Here is a 22,968-nt window from a genome sequence, read left to right as displayed (position 1 = left end):
GGGGGATTCCCGAGGGGATCCAGATCCTCAGCATCCCTCTCTTCGGGCGCAGCGGCGCGGCCGGGGCCACCCGAGAGCTGCTTCCCGACACTGCCGCATCCCTGAAAAACAGGGAAAACGAGAAACAAATTTAAAAAAAATAAAGATCCCATGGGGTTGGCGGGAGGGAAGGGGTTAAGGCCGGCAGCCGGCGGAGGGAGCGGAGCCGCTGGATGGAGACGTTAAGAAGCGGCGCCCGGCAGCGGCTGCGGGCAGAGCCGAGCGGCAGCCGCCGGGCCGGGCTGGGCTCTCCTCGGCCGGCACCGGCATCACCGGAACCGCTGCCGGGCGGTACCGGCACCGTCAGAGCCCCCCCGGCAGCGGGGCCGGGCCGCGGGCAGCGCCCGGAGCCCCCCCGGCCCCGCCGCTCCCGGATGGAGGCACCGAGGGATGGATGGAGCGAGGGATGGAGCGGCTGGAGCGGCGGCGGCGGCCGGGAGCAGGGCCCGGGAACGGTGAGGAGGAGGCGGCGGGGGAGGAAAAAGGGCTCGGGGGAGGGGGCAGAGGAGCTGCCGGTGCGGGGAGAGCACTGAAACGGGGGCTAAGGGGAAAAAAAAAGAAAAAAAAACCCAAATTAACAACCAAAAAATAAGAGAAGAAAACAAACAACACCACTCCCCCCTCCCCCTCCCCAGCCCCCTGCGCAAAATAAGATTTTAAAAAGGACCGCGGAGCTCCCCGAGCGGGGGTCGGCAGGAGCCCGGCCCGCCGGGAATTGCGGCTGGGAAGCGGCGGCTGCGTGTGCGGGAACTCGGGGGGCAGCGGGTCCCCCGCGGCTTTGCGGGAGTTGATGATTCCCGCCGCATCCCGGCAGGGATTTTTCCGCCGGTTTCTGCTGGTTTGGGAAGGGTTTTGCCTCGCTGAGGGAGCCAGGCAGGAGAGAGCTCTCCTCATCCTCATCCTCATCCTCCTTCCCAGACTTTGTGCAGGAACATCTCCGCCGGGGAAATAAGGAACATAAGGGAACGTAATCCTGCCAGAAGCCTCTCCCCTGTTTATTTTCCTCTTCCCACATCCATGCTGGCAACTTGGGGGAATAATTTAACATAAAGATGAGCAGGGAGAGCAGAGGCAGTTGCAGAACGGCGTGAAGGTAACCTTGAGCTGAGCCCTATAAACCCCGGCCTCCGTCAAGGCAGGATTAAAGAAACTTTCCTGGCAATCCAGAGCTGGGAATCCCAGCCTGGCCCTGGGAATTACAGCCCCCACCAGCCTGGCCCTGGCCCACTGCACCTTCTCATCTGGTGAGTGCTGTATCCTTCCTTCCTCTTGGAATTTACCTGGGAGTTATCCTTCAAAAGGGGCTGTCCCTTTCCTGGGCTTGGCAAAGAGCTCTCCCTTGGAATATCCAAAGCTGTTGAGCTCCAGGGGCTACTCCAAGACAGGACTTGTTAGGTTTTTTAGTGTATATTATTTTATTATAGATATTATTAGCAATTATTGTGCTTTTGTATAGATTATATTCCATCTATTTAATATACTATTAGCAGACACTGTGGTTTTATATTTATTATTCTATTTTCTATATTATTAGCCCCTACCATGGTTTTTATATACATTATATTATAATATTCCACATATTCTTAGCAGTTCTTAGGCCCCAGGGAGATTTCCCCAGGGGGTTTTGCTCTGGTTTTTGGGATGCCTTTCCCAAATCCTGGTGCTCATGGACTCAAATCCAGCTGCAGCATCAGGGCTGCAGGTGCCTGGGTCCAGTGGGGCTCATCCATGTGAATATCCCTGCTTTGAGAGTCCTTGATGTTTGGGATCCTGGCAGATGGGAACCCCCCCATGGAGCCCTGGCTTCCCAGGGGAATTGGGGATGGATTTTCCCTCCCAGGAAAACACTCCCTTCTTCCTGGGGGATCTTTTCCCCATGGAAAGCTGGGCCAAGCCTCAGCAGCTCCAGGCTCCCATGCAGAGTCACAATTCCCACAGCTGAGGCAGGATCCAGGAGTGTCCAGCACCATCCCCAGCTCAGTCCAGATCCTGGGAAAATCTTCTTCTCCCAGCCCCCTTGGACCAGCAGGAACTCACAGAGCCGAGCAGACAGCTCTGGGAGGGGAATTTGTCCTTCACAATGGCTCTCTCTGGAGCCAGGAGCTCCTCCTGGGGCTGGGGAAGGAGCGTGGGACAGGAGGATGTGCCCGTGCTGAGGGATGAGCCTGCAGCATCCTTGGGAATGGCAGATCCCTCCCTGGATGAGGGGAAAGAAAGGAATCAGCTCTCCTGGGGAAGGAGGTTTTGAGGGAAGTGTTGCACGAAATCCTCCTTCTCACTCCATTAATGTCTGTGGGCTGTGTGAGGCATTGTCTGCTGCTGGAAAAGCTCGTTAGTTAATTGCCCCAGTGCTGCTGTAATCCCAGATTAACGAGGGCTGAGGCAAATCTCCATGGAGCAGACCTGAGTGTGGGATTTATGGGGAGACTGGATTCTGCTCTTCCCTACCTGGAGGCTTCATCCTGGGCTGGATGTGCCCGGTGCTCCCATGGGAAGAGGTTTTTGTGACACCCATGAGGGGTCACACTTCCCAAATCCCCCCTGATGGTCCCCATGGATCCCGTGGGGATGGGATTTGGCAGGTCCAGCCGAGTGCACCTGGATTTCCCTTGGGACAATCTCCTTTGGGTGTTTCTCATCACCTCCCATGAATCCTGGAGCCAGGAGCGGGCTCTGGTGCCCCAAACCTCGGGATGAAACCCTTTGGCTGCTGCGGGGTTTGTTCCTCCTCGTTAAGCACAAGGAGGTAAACAGCAGCATCCTGGCTTTCCCTGGAATAAGGAGCTGTCAGCTCGGGATGTGCCGGCAGCTGCAGCTCAGGAATGCTTTTCCACAGCCACAGGGACGTGCAGGTGTCCGTGGATGGAGTGGCCAGAGGATTTGGGGAGGATGAGCAGAGCAGGGAGGGCCGTGCCAGCCCCGGCACTGGAAAAGTCCATCCCGTGTGTCCTAAAGCTCCTTCTCCTCCGGGATTCAGGCAGCTCCGTCTGGGGGGAGCTTTGCTGAGCCAGCAGCTGGCTGGGATCCAGCTGTGCTTCCCTGGGGAACAGCCCCGGCCTTCCTCCCGCCCCCCTCCTCCTCCTCCTCCTCCTCCCGGCTCCGGGTGGGAGCGCATTCCCTGGGATGCACATCCCGGCTCCCCGAGTCTGACTGAAATCCATCACTGGATTGTGCAGGCTGGGCATGAAACCCCCCGAACGTGAGACGTTAAAACTGCTTAGGTTAAACCCTGTCACAGACACTCAGCGTCCTCCGAAGGAATTACATCACCTTTTCCAAGGGCTCGAGTGTCGGGAGGGTGGGAAGGAACGGGAGAGGGAGTCTGGGAGCATCCCTGGGTGTCACTGAGACCCTGCAATTCGGGGTGGCCTCTCCCTTGCTGCCGGGTGTCACCCAAAAATAGGGAATTAGTGGGGAGATGGAGGTTCCTCAGCCTTGGGTGCAGGGATGCTCAGGGAGGGATGCTGGAAGCGGGCAGGGATGTGGTGGGGGATCTCACTCTGCACCCAAATTGAATGACCCTGATCCCAAAGGAGGGAGCTTCCCGCTCCTTCCACAGCCCCACCCAAAATACCCCGGGCAGATGGGATAGCGCTGCTGGAGAGAACTGGATCACCCAGACCCCTGGGGTTGCTGCAGATTAATTAATTAATGAAAACGCTGACGATGCTGGGAGGGGAACACCGAGTCCCACAGCTGGATCCCTGCTGTGCCACCTCATTTCCATCATCCCACGATTCTCTGGACCCTCTCCCTGCCCCAATCTCTGCAATCCACGGCGATTTCCTCCCCTATTTCCTTCCCTGCCTTCGGCAGCGCCGGGTGCTTTTTAAATGATTCATAACTTAAACCATTTTTCTTTATGAGCTGCTTTTCACACTTGTGAGGGGAATTCAGCCTCCAAGAACCTGGAACGGGCTTTGATGGAATTGTGGGTGGAGGAGCAGAATGTGAAGTAAAAGCTCCCCATTTTCAGCTCCACTTGGGCCATTGTGGAGGAGAATACCCAGGGAAAGGAGCAGAGCCATGGAGATGGGATTACCTGGGAATTAAGTGGCCTGGAGGCCGCACAGATCTTTGCTTCTGGGGGCTGGAGCAGCCTGCTCATCCCAGCAGGGATTGGTTTTGGGAGCCTCTCATCTGTCCTACAGCAAATTCCCACAATCATCATGGTGATCCCACCCTGTGCCAGCCCATGGCTGTGGGGTTTGGGTGGGGATGAGCATCCCCTGAGCAGGAATCAGCATCCCCTGGGCAGGAATCAGCATTCCCTGGGCAGGAATCAGCATCCTCTGGGCAGGAATCCCTCAGGTCGAGCTCTGGGACATCAGTGGCACTTTGTGATGCCAGGCAGCTCAATGTCATAATTAAAAATGGGGCTAAACTTCCTCAAATATCTTGATTTACCAAAATTGCCTTTCTGGGCCAGGCTGCAGGCCCTGGGCTCACGTAGCTCTGTCCAGTGATTGGAATAAGCCAGGGCAGGATCCATCCTGATGTTCCTGGGTTTATTTATAGCTCAGCCCTGGCAGAAACGGGGCTGGTGCCCTGTGGGCTCTGTCCTCTGGAGAGCACAGGGAGCACTGAGAGGAGGTTGTGCAATTAGCACGACCTCATTTCAGAGGAGCCTTTTAGAGACCTTAATCAATCAGTCTGGGGCAGCCCCGAATGGATCCCAGATCCTCCTGGATCTGGATCCCTCTGGATCTCGGTGCCTCGTGCCCTGGGAAGGTGCTGAAGCCATTGATAAATCCCCAGAATATTTCAAAATCAGTTTTCATCCATGAGCATTCCAGTCCAAACTCCTCCATGGACTCCCAGCAAGGAGGAGGATTTGCAACCCCCACAAAACGCTTGGAAACCCCCCCATAAAAATCCACCAGCAGATGGGCAAATCCTGCCCTGGATCCTCAAATTGAGCCAATAATTCCCTAAGGAGAGGTTTTTCCTTTGCCTCCCTGGCTGGTTTGGCCTGTGGAAGGGATTTGGTGTCTCCACAGGGAAGCCCAGGCCTGGGAAGTGCCTCACCCTTGAGGATGAGGATCTGATCCCGCTGCAGCTCCCTGGGATGAGGCTGGAAGCTGCTGAGTCAGCTGCTTTTAAGGCTTTCCCCGGCGGTGAGGAGGCACAAATCCATTTCTCAGCAAAATGAAGGCAGAGAGAAGCTGAATAAATAAACTTGGCTTTGATTTGAGGGTGACTGACAGCTCCCCGTGCTCGGCTGGCCCCTGGGAGAGGCCCTGGAAGGTTCTGGATGCTCCAGGTGTGCCCTGCTGAGATGGAATAATCCTGCTTTATCTCAGCTTCATTCCCAGCCGTAATGAGGTTTAAATTCAGCCCCATGCATCTCGTGTGCTGCTTCCTCACCGAGTGGAAAAGGGTGAAAACCCATTTCCATGGGGCTGGAAAAGAGGATGGGCAACTCCACCTGGGATCTTGGGCTGCCCAAACTCTGCCAGGGCAGCAATTCCAGGCTGGCACTGCAGGACACTCCTGGGCATGGAGGCTGAAGGGTTTGAGGGATGGCAGTGCCCAGGGTCACTGGGGGTTGGACTGGTGTCCCTGTTTGGTGCTGGGGAGCTGCAGGAACTGCTCTGGGATGGAGGGACATGGGGATTTCTGGTGGTCCCTGCACCCAAGGGTGGCTTTTGGTGACAGCAGGTCGAGGGAACCTCCATCCCCTGGGTCCTGTGTCCAATAAGTCCTGCACCCATGGATTTGGGTTTTTTCCCAAATCCCCTGGATCCTTCACTGCGTTTCCAGGCTTGGCAGAGGCATTCCAGCATTCCCAGGGTGCCCAGAACCTGCTGTCCCAGCGTGCTGTGGCGTGGGACCGGGGTCAGTCCCTGCGTCACAGCCCTCCCGTGGGGTCACCCCACTGATGTCACCACCCCCCTCCCTTTGCCAGCCCTATTCTCTCCCCGTCCCTGTGATAAGAAATGTTAATGAGGGGCTGAAATTGGATATTCCCGTGGCCTTCTCCTCCTGATGGAATTCTGGTGCTGGTTAATTTGCCTGGTTTTAATGGGCCCATTGTTCTCCCGGGCTGGGGGAGCCACGTGAGGGTGTTTGGCCCTGCTCAGATGGGAGGTGCTGCCTGAAGACGAGTGAACCTTGGGGCTCAATAATTGCGGAGCAATTTGAAGACAAGCCCCAAATCCATAATTGATGGGCCCTTCATCCATCCCGCTCCCGCCGCTCCCGGACCTGTTCCCGCCTCTCCAGGCACAGAGGGATGGATAAACCTGGGTAAAGCTGGCAAATTATCGAGGATTTCCTCACCCTGGGGACAGCTCGGGGAGGTGGGTTGGGTGTGGAGTGATGCTCAGCCGGGTATCCCGGGGCTGGGATGAGGATTTTGGCTGCTGGTGGGAGTGTGGTGATGGATGTAGGCAGGGAACCATTCCCCGATCCCGGCTGGATCCACATCCTGGGAAACCGCTGAGCTTTGGCTCTGGGGAGACAGGGAGGGATTCCCCAAGCCTGGCACTGCCAGCCGGGGGGATTTTTCCAGCGCTGCAGCTCCCAGGGCTGGATCCCTCCCCTGGGATGCAAGCAGGGCGCTGGATCGCAGCGGGTCGTGCCCGAGCGAGGGCTGACAGGTAATTCCCTGGATAATTCCCTCCGTTCCCTGCTGCCCCAGCAGTTTTCCATCCGAGCAGCCGCCGGAAGGCCAGGCTGAGGCCGCTGCATTGCGCTGGCCGGGGACTGTCCCCGTTTGCTTCATTAGCTGGGATGACAAAGTGTGTCACCGCTGTCCCCCGGCCACGCCGCGAGCTGGGCTGGCACCGAGCGCAGCGGGGTTCAGACAGCGGGGTCGGGGACAGGATGGGACCCTGGGGACACCGTGGCGGGTGACGGACCAGGGGTGGCCGCTGCTTCACCCCAGCGCTGCTGCACGGGGGTGGATCCATCCTTGCAAACCCAGGGAGCGCTGGTGGGATGCAGGGAGCGCCGCTCTCGGATGGTTCCTGCATCCCTCAGCTCCCGATACCCCCGGCTGATACTGGGAACACTGGTGTCCGTACTGGGAGCACTGGTGCGGGCCCTCCCTGCCGGCAGCCGGGAGCTCGGAGCCGAGCCCATTATCTGCTCCAGACAATTAGCAGAAGCATTAATGGAATATATGCAAATGCGCAGTAATTGACCTGTGACTCCGCAGTTCATGATGGAGAAGGATGAGCTCCAGATGGCTTAATGAGAGTAATTTAAGCCCCTTCTTTATATGCCGTGCCAGAGCCTGGCAGCGCCCAGCCGGGGACGGGGAGGAGGAGGGGGTGGCACTGGGGACACTGGGGAGCAGGGACAGCCCTGGGGACGCTCCCTTTGCCCCCCAAACCACCCCGTATCCAGCTCCCATCCCAACCCCGGGAAGGTGGATTTGTTCTGGATAAGGGAGAGCCAGAAAATCCTGGTCAGGGAGTGCAGGAGAGCAGCAAAGCACCCCCGGAACCACCGGGCTGGGGCTGCTCTCCCGGCATGGCCACGCCGAGGTGCCTCATCCTGCACAGGGAAAACCCAAACCGCTGCTACTCCGAGGTTACTCAGCCTTTACTCCGGCTGAGTTGGGGAGGGCTGGTTTGGGGTTGTGCCCCTCCACTGCTCTCTCCTCTCCAGCCCTGAGCTCCACAAAATTCCCGCGGCAGAGCCGGAGGTATCTGAATAACCACTCTGGGAAACCAAATTAAAATATTGATGTATAATTCATGCCATATGTTCCACCAATATTTTTTATTTAATCAACTGAAGACAGATGGCAGGAACATAGAGGCCATTAAACTAATGGCACTTTGTCTTTCCATTTATTTCCGTCTCCTTTCCTAAAATAAGAGGAGACCGTGACAGGCAGCACACCCTGGGCACTCAGATATGTCAGCAGGGGCATTTCCCACGTGGCATTTTCCCAGGAAGGGCTGGAGCAAATCTTCCACAGCTGGGGGGGGTTGGAAGGAGAGAAATCCAGCTGGATTTCTAGGGAAGTCCAGCCTGGTGGGGCTGGAGGGGACTGTCCCATCTCTGCCCTCCCCATGCCAAGAGCCACCAGGGATGGTCCTGGTGTTCCTGGGACAGCACCATCCTGGTGGCAGGGTGGGAATGGGGATGCTCCTGGATGGAGGTAGAGGATGCCATGGCAATCTCCAGTCCTTGGGGACGTGAGGACCTGGAGGGACACCCAGGGATATTGTGCCCCTGATCCTGTGGGATGCTGGAATATCCACTGGCAGCACCCATGCATGGATTTCACTTGGGATCTGCTGCTGCAGAGTGGTTTGGATCTTGGGGTGCAATGTGTCGATGCAGAGTGTGTGTGCACAGCTCACCCTCCTGGGGGTGAAACTGGAAATTTTCCACATCCCAGGGCTGTGCTGGAGCACCTCCTGCACCACGAGGCAGAGACCTGCAGGCTCTGGGATTTGGGCTCACCCCACCAGCATCGCTCCCACCGCACCCAGTTACCCACCTGGGAGAGGTGGAACTGCCCCTGCCCGGGGCTGGAAGCTGATGAAGACCACGGGTGGCCTTCCTCACCCCCTGGAGGGACAGGGCCACCATCCTCCCGTGTCCTGGGACGCTTTCCTGAGTGTGCCTCTCTCTTTGACTTGCAGGTGGAGATTTCTTGCCCTGGGAGCGAGCTGAAAGGGGTTTCCTTACACAAAGCGTCCCAGGCAGCATTCCAGGCTCCAGGCGCGTCCAGGCACCTTCCATTCTTTGTCTGAAAGGGCAGCGGTGCCGTTCCCATTCCAGCGATGCCTGACGGAGCCGGTGCCGCCGGGAGCGAGGAGCTGCGGCAGCTGATCGGCTTTCAAATCACCTTCAAACCTCGATTTCCTTAACATGATCCCTCCATCAGCGCAGTCCCCGGGGCACGGCCGGGGGACTTTGCCGGCAGGAGAATAAACCGGGGCTGGAGGTGACAGCGCTGGAACACCCCGACCGCGACGCGGGGACTCAAAATCCACCTTCCCCAGCACTCCGAGACTTTTTAGGGTCGGGCAACAGCTCTGCACGACCTCGCCCTGCAGCCCTCACCCCGTTTGCTCGCCGGGATTCACCTCCAACCCAGGCGGGATAATCCCCTCCTCGGAGCATCCCCGGAGCCGCAGAGCAGCTTCCCCGCGGCGCCGGCTGCCGGGGAAGGGATGAAGACGCTATGGCCAAGCTTCTGCTAAAACTCCAGCGGTATTTTCGGCGCAAGCCCGTGCGTTTCTTCACTCTGCTGGCTCTCTACCTGGCGGCGGGTAGCTTGGTTTTCCTGCATTCCGGCTTCTCCGGGGAGCCCACGGTGCCGGGGAGCCCGCGCAGCCCCGCGGCCGCCGAGGGGCCGGGGCTGCCCTACCTGGGGGTGATGCAGCTCAGCCGCGGCTTCAAGGCGGCAGCGACGATGCCGGCGGGGGGCCGACGACACGGCCCCTGGTTCAAAAGCACCTCCAAGGAGCCGTCGGACAGGGGAAAATCCCGGGATAACGGCGGCCCCCGGAGCCGGGCGCTGCGGGGCAGGAGCGGCCGCGAGAAGGAGGAGGACAGAGGTGAGAGCTGGGGAGGGGGGTCCCTGCTTTTTGCCTCTCCAGGGGGACATGACGAGGTGGGGAAGTGGTGTCTGAGCTAGTTTTGGGCTGGCCCCACCCCAGGAAATATGTATTTATTTGTTTATTTATTTATAAACCACATGCACCAAGGTTTTCTTCCCACATCCCACGGGGATGCTCTGGGGAGCAGCACCCCACTCTGGACAACATCAGTCCAGGGAATATTTCCAGAAGGATCTTTTCCCTTCATCTTCCCTCTTTCCTCTCCTCCCTCCCCAAGTGCCAATAATATGCTTTTATTGTTCCATCTTCACTGACTTCAGTGCAGCCCCAGCAGATGGTCCCTGAGGCCGGGCTGTCTGTCCCTATAAAGACCCCAAGCAGTGCCCGTGTCCCGGGCCATATGTCCAAGTGCTCCAAGATTAACCTCATCCAGCCCTGCCAGCAGGGATGGGATGCTGGGCTTGGGATTTCTGGGTTTATCTGCTCCCAGGTGCTCTGGGAATATAATTTTCCCCTTGGAGCATCTTGGCAGCTCCTGAGTGGGATGGTGTGGAGAGAAATTCAGCAGCTTGAGAAATCCCACGTGCCCGGTGTTCCTGGGGTGGCTGGCAGAGCTCCCCCTCGCTTCCCTGCTCCTCTGGAGCACCAGGATTTCTGGCAGGAACAGGTGGATTTAATGGTGTTGGTAATTAAGTGGGGACAGCTTAACGAGGTGGTTGTGGAGGCTCTGCCACGTGAAATCATTCCAGAGGGAATACTGCTCCAAAAATCAGCTCTGGTTCAGAGCATCATGTGCAGCTCCCTCTTCCTCCTCTTCCTCCTCCTCCCTCTCCCAGCAGTGTCGAGTGTAGGTGGGGTGGAGAACAGCCCTGTCTGCCAGGGAACAGCCTCATGTCCATGGGAATGCAAATCCCTGTGGGAAGGGGCATCTCCTGCCTCCAGCCAGGGAGGATTTTGGGGCAGTGAAGCCAAGGGAAGCAGGAACAGACCCCAACCCTCAGCCACATCCATCTCTGGTGCCTTCCTGGACAAGCCCAGCCATTCCCACCTGTGATACACAACCAAGCAATTCCACGAGGATGGGGGGACCAGCCACCCCTGGCAGGGAGCTGGAGCCATCCCTGTATTCCCAGCTCTGGGAAAAAATGGGATGCTTGGGCAATTTAATGACAATCACTGGGTGGACGTGGGTGTCTGCTCACATCCGTGTTTCCAACAGACTCCAAAATTTCTCCTGGAGAAGTCCACCTCTCCCTACAAACTCCCAGTCCCACCCTCCCCCTTCTCTGGTGTCCTTGTCTGTCCCTAATTATTCCAGCTGGCTTCCCAATAAGTGGCAGCACGCATATGTCAGGAGCACTGGGTTGAAGGTAATGCACATCAGTCACCGGCTCCGTGCAAGTGTCTGCAGCCATCCCACACCCACTGCAATCCTCTGACCTGCCAGGACCTGCTCATCCCTGTGGGAATGATGTGTGGTGTAACTGGGAGTTATGGCTTTGCTGGTTGGAGTTTTCTGGCACATTTCTCTCCATCTCCCTCCTCTTTGGCCTCCAGGCTGGCTTGGGAAGGAGGCTCCAGCACTGGTGGGGTCTGTGCTGTGCTGGGGTAACTGGGAATGGGGGATCTGTGTTATCCCAGAGTGTGGTTTGGAATTAGAGTGGCACAGTGAAAGATATTCCTTCCTGTGAGGATGGGCAGGCTCTGGCACAGGATGTCCAGAGAAGCTAGAAGTGTCCAAGGCCAGGCTGGACGGGGCTTGGAGCACCCTGGGATAGTGGAAGGCATCCCTGCCTGGTGTGGACCCAGAGTTTCCAAAGCAAACAAACAGGGAATACGGCTGCACATCCCTATTTAGGGAAAAACCAAGAGGGGCAGGGTCAGAGGGTTGTGACCCTGTCCCCTCCGTGTCCCCAGCCCGGTACATCGGCTGCTACGAGGACAACACCCGGCAGAGGACCCTGCGCGGGATGTCCTTCTTCGACTACAAGAAGATGACGGTGTTCCGCTGCCAGGACAACTGTGCCGAGCGGTAGGGACGGGGACAGGGCCTCCATCCATCCATCCATCCATCCATCCATCCATCCATCCATCCATCCATCCATCCATCCATCCATCCATCCATCCCTGCACACTCCCTCAATCCCTGCACACCAGCTCCAGCAGTCCTTTCCCACCCTCTCCATGAATCCCTGTACACTGGCTCCATCAATCTTTGGAATGGAATGGGATAGGATTAGGATAGGATTAGGATAGGATAGGATAGGATAGGATAGGATAGGATAGGATAGGATAGGATAGGATAGGATAGGATAGGATAGGATAGGATAGGATAGGATAGGATAGGATAGGATAGGATAGGATAGGATGAAATGGAATTAAATCATATGATATGATAGGAAAATAGGGTAGAATAGGAGATAGGATGGAATGGAATGGAGTGGAGTAATGGGAAAGAACAGACTAGAAAAGAATAAGGATAGGATAGTAAAGAATTGCAGAATGGGATGGAATAATGAATAGGATATGACTGGGATAAGATAGGATAGAAATGGAATTAAATTATATTGTATTATATAATGGATTAGGATATGATAGGAAAATAGAGTAGAATAGGAGAGATTGGATGGAACGGAATGGAGTGGAGTGGAATGATAGGATAGAACAGACTAGAAAAGAATAAGAAAGAATTGCAGAATGAGATGGAATAATGGAAAGGAAAGGATAGAATAGGATCCAATATTTTCAGTTGGAAGTGCCCTAAAAGGATCATTAACCCAAAAAACGAACCCCTGGGATGCACTGCTGCTCCCAGAGTAGCAGGAATGCTCCTTCCAAACCCCCTGGAGCTGGGGGGGATGTGCTGAGATCCCGTTTTCCCTGGGCAGGGGGTACCTGTACGCGGGGCTGGAATTCGGGGCCGAGTGCTACTGCGGGCACAAGATCCAGGCGTCCAACGCCAGCGAGTCCGAGTGCAACATGGAATGCAAGGGAGAGCGGAGCAACACCTGCGGCGGGATCAACCGGCTCTCCATCTACCGCCTGGAGCTGGCCCAGGAATCCGCACGCAGGTGTAAGTTGGAGGCTGATCCCAGCTCAGCCCCGGAATGATGGGGATTTCTCTTGGTGCTGGAGGGGTGATCCTGGCATTCCTGAGCCAGGTTGTGGTACCATGGAGGTTCTTGGAGAGCAGGGGTAGTTTTGCTCCCGCAAACATCAGGAATCTCCTAGTGGGGAATGCTGCTGGCTGGGGTTGGGTGGAATGAGGAGGCCCAAGGACTCCTGCTGGAATTCGGGGAGTTTTGGGTGACTTTGGGTGGGGATTTCTTTCCCCACGGCCAAACAGGACCATCAGTGTCTCCTGTGTGTGCTGCAGGATGAAGGATGTGTGGGAATTCCAGACAGAGCTAAGGGTGCTCCCTCGTTTGTCTCCCAGTTAGGCAGCTCTATAATTACCCACATTCCCTGCTCACCTTTCCTCATATCCAAGGAATGGGAAAGGAGATGGCAACAACCAGGAATGCACAGGGGCTGAGGGTACCAAGGACCAGGGATGGGATTCCAGAACTGACCAAACCTGGCCCTGCTCCATCCGTGGGATCACAGAGCTGATAAAAACAGCCAGGAAAATAAAATATCCCTGACTTTGCTGCCGGGGCTTTGCTCTGATTGTGGCTGCACTGCTGGAGGGGCCAGGAGCCACTGGAGCAGCTGGGAATGCCGTGTCACCCAGAGTGGCAGCAGTGTCATTTTTGGAGTGTCACTCTGTCTGTCTCTCCCAGATGGAAGCGCGATATTCCGGGGGTGCTTCCGCCGGCCCGAAAACGCCTCCATCGCCCTGCCCGCCAGCCAGCTCATGCTCAACATGTCCGTGGATAAATGTGTGGATTTCTGCACAGAGAAGGTACTGGGATAAACTCCTCTTCTCCTTCTTTGTTTCCATCCAGAAGATCTGAACCCAGTTTAGGAACATCATTTTTGTGCATCCAAAAAAAGGGATAAATGGATTTGTGTCCCTGCCACGAGAGGGAGTGGAGCCAGCAGCAGCCCTGGGAAAATTTGGGAAGGAGCATCCCAGAACTAGAGTTTAGGTTGGAAGGGACATTTAAAGGAGCCTGATGGGGTCCTGCTCTGTCCAGGGGTCTCATGCTAGGGGGTGGTGCCTGCAAAAAGGGAGGGGAAAAGTTGGCAGTGGGAACTGATGGAGGGTGGGTGCTGGGGTGGGCTGTAAGGATGCTGGAAATGGTCTGGAATGATGCTGGGATTGGAAGGATGCTGGAAATGGTCTGGAATGATGCTGGGATTGGAAGGATGCTGGAAATGGTCTGGAATGATGCTTGAAATAGGTTGGAAGGATGCTAGAAATAGGGCAGGAGATGCTGGAATTGGAAGGATCCTGGAAAGGGCTGGAAGGAGGCTGGAATGGAATGGAATGGGCTAGAACAACACTAGAATGATCTGGAAGGATGATGGAATGGTCTGGAAGGATGCTAGAAATAAGGTGTAAAGATGCTGGAGTTGGGAGGATGTAGGAGTGGTCTGGAATGGTGCTGGAAATGGAATGAGACTGGAAATGGCCTGGAATGACGCTGGGATTGGAAGTATGTTGGAAATGTTCCGGGATGATGCTGGAATGTTCTGGAATGATGCTGGAAATGTTCTAGAGTTATGCTGGGATTGGATGGATGCTGGAAATGTTCTAGAATTATGCTGGAATGTTCTGGAATGATGCTGGAGATGGTCTGGAAGGATGCTGGGATTGGAATGATGCTGGAATGGTCTGGAAGGATGTTGGAATTGGAAGGATGCTGGAATGTTCCGGAATGATGCTGGAAATGGTCTGGAATGATGCTGGGATTGGAAGGGTGCTGGAAATGGTCTGGAATGATGCTGTAATGATCTGGAAGGATGTTGGAATTGGAAGGATGCAGGAATGGTCTGGAAGGATGCTGGAAATGTTCTGGAATGAGGCTGGAATGTTCTGGAATGGTCTGGAAGGATGCTGGAATGTTCTGGAATGAGGCTGGAATGTTCTGGAATGGTCTGGAAGGATGCTGGAATGTTCTGGAATGAGGCTGGAATGAGGCTGGAATGTTCTGGAAGGATGTTACAAACCACCCCGCGCTGCCCAGCGACGGCGAGCGCGGGGCGCGAGGGCTCTGCCACGGCTGGGGGGTGGTGCCAGCGCCGTTCCCTCTGCCCATCCTGGCAGGAATTCCCACTGGCAGCGCTGGCGGGCACCACGTGCCGCTGCGGCTTCCCCAGCACGCTGTTCCCGCTGCACGAGCGCGAGGACGAGCAGCTCTGCGCCCACAAATGCGCCGCCGAGGAGTTTGAGAGCTGCGGCTCCGCCGACTTCCTGCTGGTCTACCAGACACAAGTGCAGGGTGAGCTTCTCCCCACCTTCCCCCCCTCCCAAAAAATGAATTTTCGTTCTCCTTCTGAGAATGAAAATTCGTTATCAACGTCAAAAGTTCCCATCGGCTTAAAAATAGATTTCTACTCACTCGCCTCCTTCCCTACCGCGCTGTTGGTATCGTGATCTGTCCTGCAATTTGCAGCGTGATGCTTAGACCCTTACATCACAAAATTCTTCACTTACTATTCTTCCTAATTGCAATACTCATCCTGATCATTGCCACCAACCTAAGCGTGGGGATCCCGTTAGAAGGGAGCGGGTTTTCGTTCCCCTGGGAAATCAGCACTCCCCTGGTGAGCTGTGGTTGCTGCCTGGCTCAGCTGCAGGGCACAGCAGGTTCTGCCTCTGGCAGGATTCCTCCTTCCCAGGGCTTTCCCACCTCTCTGGCATCCCATGGGAGTCTGCTATCCAGACAAGCTCCAGGGAAAAATGTGGGGTGGAACAAGGCTGTGATCAGGCAGAACATTCCTCTCTCACTGAGAGAGCAGTGAGCCAGAGAAGCCAGGGAAGCACTGGGAGAAAGGAAAACTGTTCCTGGGAGAGGAAAGGGCTGAAAGGAGCAAGTGAGGACTCAAATTCGGGTGGTTTTGGGTCAGTCTTGTCACGATCCTTTGGTGTTTGGGGCTGTGCTGGAAATGTTGTTCATTGATTCATCATAAAAGCAGGAACGTTTCTTGGCACAAGAATCCCTGTTAGTCACTCTTCCCTAAGCACACAGCCAGGAATGACAGAGAACTCTTGGGAAAAATCCTCTCAGGACTTTTTGGGCGTTTAGGACTCTTTGAGGTGTCCAGGACCCTTTGGGATGTCCCTCTAAGCCTTAGGCAGGCCACCTTTCCCCACCCAGCCACCTCCTCACCCCTTCCCCAGCCTTTTCCTGGGAGAGGCAGCGTTTCCTCAGACATCCCAGCGGGACAAGCACGTTTCCATGACAATTCCTGATGTGTCTCCCTGCAGACAACCGCTGCATGGACAGGAGGTTCCTGCCCAGCCGTGCCAAGCAGTTGGTGGCCCTGGCCAGTTTTCCTGGAGCTGGGAACACCTGGGCCCGGCACCTGATTGAGCTGGCCACCGGCTTCTACACCGGCAGCTACTACTTTGATGGCTCCCTGTACAACAAAGGTGAGGGCAGGGCACTCCTGGGGTGCCACCCCAGCTGGGGACAGCGCTGGTGACACCCCAGGGGCTGCAGGAAGGGCGGAGCAGGGCTGGGTGTGAGCGCTGCTGCTCCATGGGGTGGTTTGGGCTGGAGTATCCTGGTGAGGGAATTCCTTCCTGGAAGGGTGGGGAGGTCCTGGCACAGGGTGCCCAAAGCAGCTGTGGCTGCTCCATCCCTGGGAGTGTCCAAGGCCAGGCTGGACAGGGCTTGGAGCAGCCTGGGATAGTAGGAGGTGTCTCTTTCCAGGCGGGTTGGAATGAGATGAGCTGTAAGATCCTCTCCAATCCAAAGCACCTTGGGATTCTGGTTTTAATAGCCCACCCCATTCCCGGCTCCCCCAGTTTAGAACCACTCACAACAGTTTTATCTGGAGACCTTGAAGGTTTCTCCTGTTTTATTCCTTCACTTTTTGCGGCTTTGAGAGGAAATTCTCCATTCCTCCTCAGCTGTGGTGGAGTTGGGATCTGTATCTGCGCCACGTGGCTGGTGGGGTCTGTACCCAGGCTATTCCCTAAACCCCCATTTTCCTGACACCACAGGCAGCACACTCCTTCCCAACTCCTGCCAAATCCAGCCTTGCAGAGAGGGAGATGCTCAGTGAGGGAGCACTGTCCCAGCCCCCAGGGTGCAGCAGCATCCCAGGAAAGGCAGCAGCAGTGGGAAAAGCCTTGGCTGGGTTTTGCTGAGCCACACGAGCGTGGGCTCCGCGCTCATTCCCTGTCAGAGGGGCCAGGAGGTATCCAGGCAACCGGCAGATTTATCCACTGCTGAGAGCCAATTACACCTCTCTAATTGATGGAATACAGCTCCTTCCAGCTTATCCCCCACTCCAGGTGCATTCCAGGGGCTGGGATCGATGCTGGCTCAGCCCCATGCTCAGTGCAGGGTCCCCTCTCTGGACCCCCCCATGGCATCACTGCCACCTTGGGCTGATCCACTGCCCCACGGGCACAAGGATTTCCCTTTCTTTATTTATTACTGGGAGAGTTTCAGCTGTGCTCAGGGAGGTTATAGCCATAAAATCTGCCCTTGACCCCTCAGAACAGGCGCAAGAGCTGAGTGTGGCCAGGGAGATGTCACCCTGAGAGGCCCCTGTTCCTGTGAGCCACCCACTCATCAATTTTATGAGACTCATAACATGGGAAAATAAATTATTTCCATCTGGGTGTGGGATGCAAATCCTCCTTCACGCCCCTGCTGCTTTCATCATCCAACTGGATTTTGCAACCTGATATCCCTGTGATGTTCCCTGTCATGGAACCGTGGGATCCTTTCGGTTGGAAAAGCCCTCTGAGACCAAATCTGACTGTTCCCCCAGCTCTGCCAAGGCCAACGGGTCCCCAAGTGCCACATCCACATGGCTTTTAAATCCCTCCAGGGATGGGAACCCCATCACTGCCCTGGGCAGCTGTGCCAGGGATCGATCACCTTTTGGGTGGAGAAATTTTCCCTCTTATCTCATCTAAACCTCACCAGCACAGCTTGAGGCCATTTCCTTTAACCCTGTCTGGGAGCAGAGCCCAACTCCCCCAGGCTGTCCCCTCCTCTCAGGGACTTTTGCAGATCCAGAACATCCCCCCTGACCCTCCTTTTCCCCAGGCTGAGCCCCCTTCCCATCTCCCATTACTCCCATTAATCCCAACTCTTCCCGGGCAGGATTCAAGGGCGAGCGGGACCACTGGAGGAGCGGGAGGACCATCTGCATCAAGACCCACGAGAGTGGGCAGAAGGAGATCGAGTCCTTCGACTCAGCCATCCTCCTGATCCGCAACCCCTACAAGGCCCTGATGGCCGAGTTCAACCGCAAGTACGGGGGGCACATCGGCTTCGCCGCCCACGCCCACTGGAAGGGCAAAGGTAGGGCAGGGAATCCTCTGGGAGAGCTCCAGCCCAGCTGCTGGAGCTGGGAATTGGTTGGGAAAGCCCAGCAGAGCTGGAGTTGGGTGTCCATGGGGAAATTTTGGGCCGTCTCCTGGTGTAACCGTCGTCTCTTGGTCGTGGGTTCCCGTGTTGGGTGGGAGAAGATGGGAAAGGATGGAACAGGACGGCAGGACCGGGCAAGGATGGGCATCTCCTGTCCCCAGTGTGGCCACAGGGCGTGGTGGCAGTCCCCAGCCCATCCCTGTGGTGTCCAGGTGTCGTTTCCATGTGTCCAGCTGCTCCCCAGCCACCCCCGTTCCCACGCACAGGCGTGTGCCAGAGGCTGCTTAATTACAGCAATTTCCAAATTGCTGTTGTGGGATTGACTTCATTGGAAAGAGTTAAAATGTTTAGCTGGATTGAACATCTGCTACCCTTAATTCTGAGTTTATTTAAGGGGAGCTTTGGCTGCTGGGGCTGGGATGTGCCTGGATTTCGTTATCTCCATGTGCTCACGGGGCTGGGCACAGCCCAGCCCTGCTCTCCCCATCCCATAAAACCAGCGGGGTGTGGTGTCCCCCACTTCCTCAGCCTTGTGTCCCTGGGCTGGCACTGTCCCCACTGTGGTGGCACAGAGCTTCTTGGTTGAATTTTTCCCCATCCATCTGTGGATAGAGCCAGCATTGGTATCCCAGCACCACAGGGAGCCTCCTGAGCCTTCCCAATCCTTGTCCAGGGAGCACAGGGAGCCTCCTGAGCATTCCCAATCCTTGTCCAGGGAGCCTCCTGAGCATTCCCAATCCTTGTCCAGCTAACCTCCTGAGCCATCCCAATCCCAGCCCCCATCCCCAGCCTGTCCCAGGCTTCGTGTCTCCGAGGGGAGGGAGATCCAGAGGGGACCATGCCAGCACAGCCTTGTTTGGATGCACTTCAAATACATCACCAAATTCTTTCCAGAGGATGTGTGGAGTAATTAGCTGGTGGGTTAATTGTCAGGTTAATTAACCACTACTGGGAAAGATGGAGATTTTCCATTGCATGGTTGGTGACCCCATTCCCAGCTGGAGAGGCCCCTGAACACGGAGCAGGAGGGTCCCATTTCTGGCCTCCCCTGCAGCCCAGTTCTCCAAATTATTTTCTTCTCCCAGGAACTAATTCTGGGGCAAAATTGGGGAAAAAAAAATCCCAGGGCCCTCTCTCCAGCCTCACCCCCAGTGCTGAGGGGGTGTTTTCCCATTTCTGCCAGCCCTGCAGAGGCCAGACCCCTGTTTGGTTCCGTGGCATTAATTTTACGACATCCCTGGAGCAGCTCCAAAGCAAAGTTTTATGTGCTGTGATTACACAAGGTGAATTGTCCTGGATCTGTTTAATGGAACACATCCTGTGGTTAACGATTCCTCAGGGAATTAAACCCAGTCCAGCTGTTAATCAGGCCTTGGTTTTGCGGGGAGGACTCGAGGAGGATGCCTGGAGCTTTAATGCAGCGCTGCCAGGAGAGAGGTGGCTGATTATCGGTGTCTCATCACCCCTCTCACCACCTGATCTGAATGGCAGGATCAATTAGCCAGAAGGTTAATTGAGATGTTCCAGCAGGGATGGGAGAGGACACAGGGAACATCCACTCATACCTGTTGGAGCCCTGGATGCTGAGAATTTTAAACTTTCTGTGCTGAAAGGCACAGACCCTCAAGAGAGCACTGCGCTTGACCTGAGGCTGTGGAGAGGGCTTCCAAAATTGATTAATAGCACTGGGGTTCCGGGGGTGGAGCTGGTTAGAAGTGTGTGAAAAATCTTAGATTTGGGGTTTTAGTATGTGGTGATATATGGGACCCAAGATGGAGAATTTTGGGCGTGGGTTAAGTGGTTTTTTTGCACCTTCTTCTTCTTCACGAATCTGGGTATTTTTCTTCTCGGAGTCTCTGTGGTCAAGATGACCCCGAGGTGTTGGAAAATCTTTTTCCCAGCCCCGAGATTGAAGCAGGAGTCAGGATTCTTCGGCTGTGGTTTTCAAGGTTGTTTCTTTTCTGTTATCTATAACACAACATTCCTTTTCCTGACCTGCTGAGGTCTGCCTGGCAGGTCAGTCTGTGGCACACTGCCCGCCTTCAGCACGGTGTTATCTTTTTATACTAAAAACTACGTGTACATTATTCACAATAATTTTCCAAATATCACCCATGTTAGACAGTCTGGCTCTAAACCAATCCAAAAGTGCCACCATCCCAGCAGAAGATGGAGGCAAGAAGAAGAAGGAGAAGGACAGGACACACCCAGATTCCTCCATCTTGCCTCCTGAACCCCCATTCTAAAAACCCCAAAATGCTGCATTTTTCACCCTGTGACAAATTCACCAACATTCTACTCAAACTCTGGTGGCTTGTACATCCTCACACAAAGTTGGCAGTTGGGTTAAAATCCAAGGCACGGGTGTCTTTGACCCCTATCAACTTCCCACATCCTCCAGGCCAGCCGGAGGATTGTCCTGAGCTCCGACTGGCTGAAATCCCAACACACATCCCCTGCTCCTTCTTTCCCCCGCAGAATGGCCGGAATTTGTGGCCAACTACGCCCCGTGGTGGGCCACCCACACCCTGGACTGGCTGCGCTACGGCAAGAAGGTGCTGGTGGTGCACTTCGAGGACCTCAAACGCGACCTCTTCGTGCAGCTGCAGAGGATGGTGGCCCTGCTGGGCGTCCCAGCCTGCGAGGACAGGCTGCTGTGCGTGGAGGGACAGAAGGACGGCAACTTCAAGCGCTCTGGGCTGAGGAAGCTGGAGTACGACCCCTACACGGCCGAGATGAGGACGGCCATCAGCGGCTACATCCGCACCGTGGACGCCGCCCTCAAGCTCCGCAACCTCTCGGGGGTGCCTGAGGATTATTACCCCAGATGATGGTGACCCACAGCGGGGGGATGGTGCCCCAGGGGTGGCTCTGTCCTCCCAGATCCTGCCTAATTCCACCCAGTGGGTGGCTCCTCTTTTAACCCTCCGTGCGCTGCTGTAGCTGTCGGTCACTCCCTGCATGAGCCGCCGCAGGTCGCCAGCCACCGCCCAGCTTTGTTTTTGGCCAACCTGGGGGACAAGGGTGCCTTCCCTGCTGCCCTCCAGGCTCCCCTGCTCCTGTTCTGGCTGCCCCAGCCCTCCTGGGAAGGGCAGTGGGACGTTTGTGTCCCCTCAGGCTCTCCTGGGGACATCGAGCGGCTGACGCGCCCGGAGCTGAGCTCCTTGGGGTGGGTGTCCCCAAAATCCCAGCCCTGCAAGGATTCCTCTTGTCCTTGGATGGAATCTTCAGCCTTCCTGAGGGAGGATGGACCAAGGGTGTGGCACTGCATGGACAACGCTCTCCTGGATCCTGCCTGAGGTTATGGGATGGCAAGGCCGTGCCGTGCAATGTCCCCAAACCTGCTGGCTGTGACGCCTTGAGCCATCCTGGGGCTCCCTGGGAATTCCCTGGAATTCCCCAGCCACAGCACCAGGCAAAGTTGCTGCTCCAGCCCCTGGGGGGGCCCATGACCCCCACCAGAGTGGCCACAGGTAGAAGCTGCCCTTCCCTGTGGATGCAGCTCCAGAGGGGGAAGTTTTCCCTGGAGCTGCTGGGACCCACGAGCTCATCCAGGTCTCGTTCCAGAACATCCCCTCAGGAGCATTTTTGGGGAGCCAGGAGCAGTTTGGGGGACCAGAAGCAGGGTCCACACTGCAACCCAGCTGCACCCAACCCCCGTGGGGAGCAAACCCTGGGGCTGAGCTTTGGGGTGTCCCAAAGCCAAACCAAAGGATCCCACACCCCGGGAACGTGCCGATTTCCGGGCTGGCTTTGTGCACAGCTGCATGTGGTCCCTGGCTGTCCCCTCATCCCACGCCACCCTCCCCATCCTGGCTTTGTCCCAAACGAGCTCCCCAAAGCTCCCAACCTGCAAAACCCCTTGGATGTAGGTGCAAAAGCCATATATTGTACGCAGCCTTTTCTAGAGTTAGAGATTCACCAGTTGGCTTTTAACTCTTGATCCTGATAGAAATGTGGGCACAGGTCCAATCCAGAGACCCTGCTCGGTCTCTATTCCAAGAGAGAAGAAAACTCCCTGGAGAAAAAAGGAGAATTTCAATAAAAATCTATTTTTCTAACGTGTGTGTGGAGCAGAGCTGGGCTGCTCCTTGTCTTTTTTGAAAGAGGGGGGGATTGTGTTCAGAGGGAGCAGCTGCCCTGTTTTTAACTCTTTAACTCTTTTTAGCTCTTTTTAAACCCTTTAACTCTTCCCTTGACAGACAGCTGGAGGTTTTTTTGGGGTTCATGGCAGTGGGATTGGAGCTGAGGCCACTCTTCTTTGCTCATGGCAGTCTCGGGGCTGTGGTGTCAGAACAAGCCCTCAGGGTAACCCAGCAATTAAAGGAGAGGTTTTGTTGCTGCTCTGCCCCTCTGTGTATTTTTGGGGTCCACCTGAGCAGCCCCCACCCATCCCAGACAAGGAATGTGGGAGCAAAGGGAGAACAGCTCCTCTCCCCTTCAATCCCATTAATCCATTTCTGTATTTAAGCCCATTAACAGGTATTTAAATCCCATTAATGTCATTTCTGCCTTGACAACACGACACCACCAAAGCTGCTCCTTTTTGGGAGCTTCAGTGTCCTTGCAGAGAGATTTAATGGGATGCTTGCTAGGAAGGGGGGAGATTCACTGCAGGATTTATTCCTGACCTTCCTCGGCACCAGAGCGAGAGCTGGCTGCAATTTATCCCTTATTTCTAACCCGGAGTTGGTGAAATTCCTTTTTTTTTCTGAAAGCAGAGATGACGCCTCACCTCGGCCTTGATTTGTTCTGACAGGTCCCTGCCGCCCAAGGGGCAGCGCTCCCTCCCGCCCCTCGGAAGTAATTAACCCCTCAAAGCCAATTAATCGCCCAGATAAAACAATTAAGGGATGACATCGCGTGCGGCGCTCGGAGCCTGGGCTGCAGCTTGGGAG

General features: G+C 55.7%; 1 protein-coding gene across 1 annotated transcript; it reads left to right on the top strand.

Moving 5' to 3' along the window:
- Positions 1-241: 241 nt before the first annotated feature.
- WSCD2 (WSC domain containing 2) lies at positions 242-22,125 on the top strand. The gene is made up of 9 exons (XM_084217089.1): positions 242-494; positions 8,646-9,566; positions 11,487-11,601; positions 12,458-12,642; positions 13,352-13,473; positions 14,782-14,956; positions 15,946-16,110; positions 17,804-18,004; positions 20,549-22,125. Exons 2-9 carry the CDS (start codon positions 9,191-9,193, stop codon positions 20,899-20,901), a joined length of 1,692 nt encoding a protein of 563 aa, XP_084073215.1. The 5' UTR covers positions 242-494; positions 8,646-9,190; the 3' UTR covers positions 20,902-22,125.
- The last annotated feature ends 843 nt before the right edge of the window (positions 22,126-22,968 follow it).

The sequence above is a fragment of the Fringilla coelebs genome (genome assembly GCF_963513975.1).
Source record: "Fringilla coelebs genome assembly, chromosome: 17".
NCBI lineage: Eukaryota > Metazoa > Chordata > Aves > Passeriformes > Fringillidae > Fringilla > Fringilla coelebs.
The sequence above is the reverse complement of the archived record's forward strand: the minus strand, read 5'-3'. Positions and strand labels throughout refer to the sequence as shown.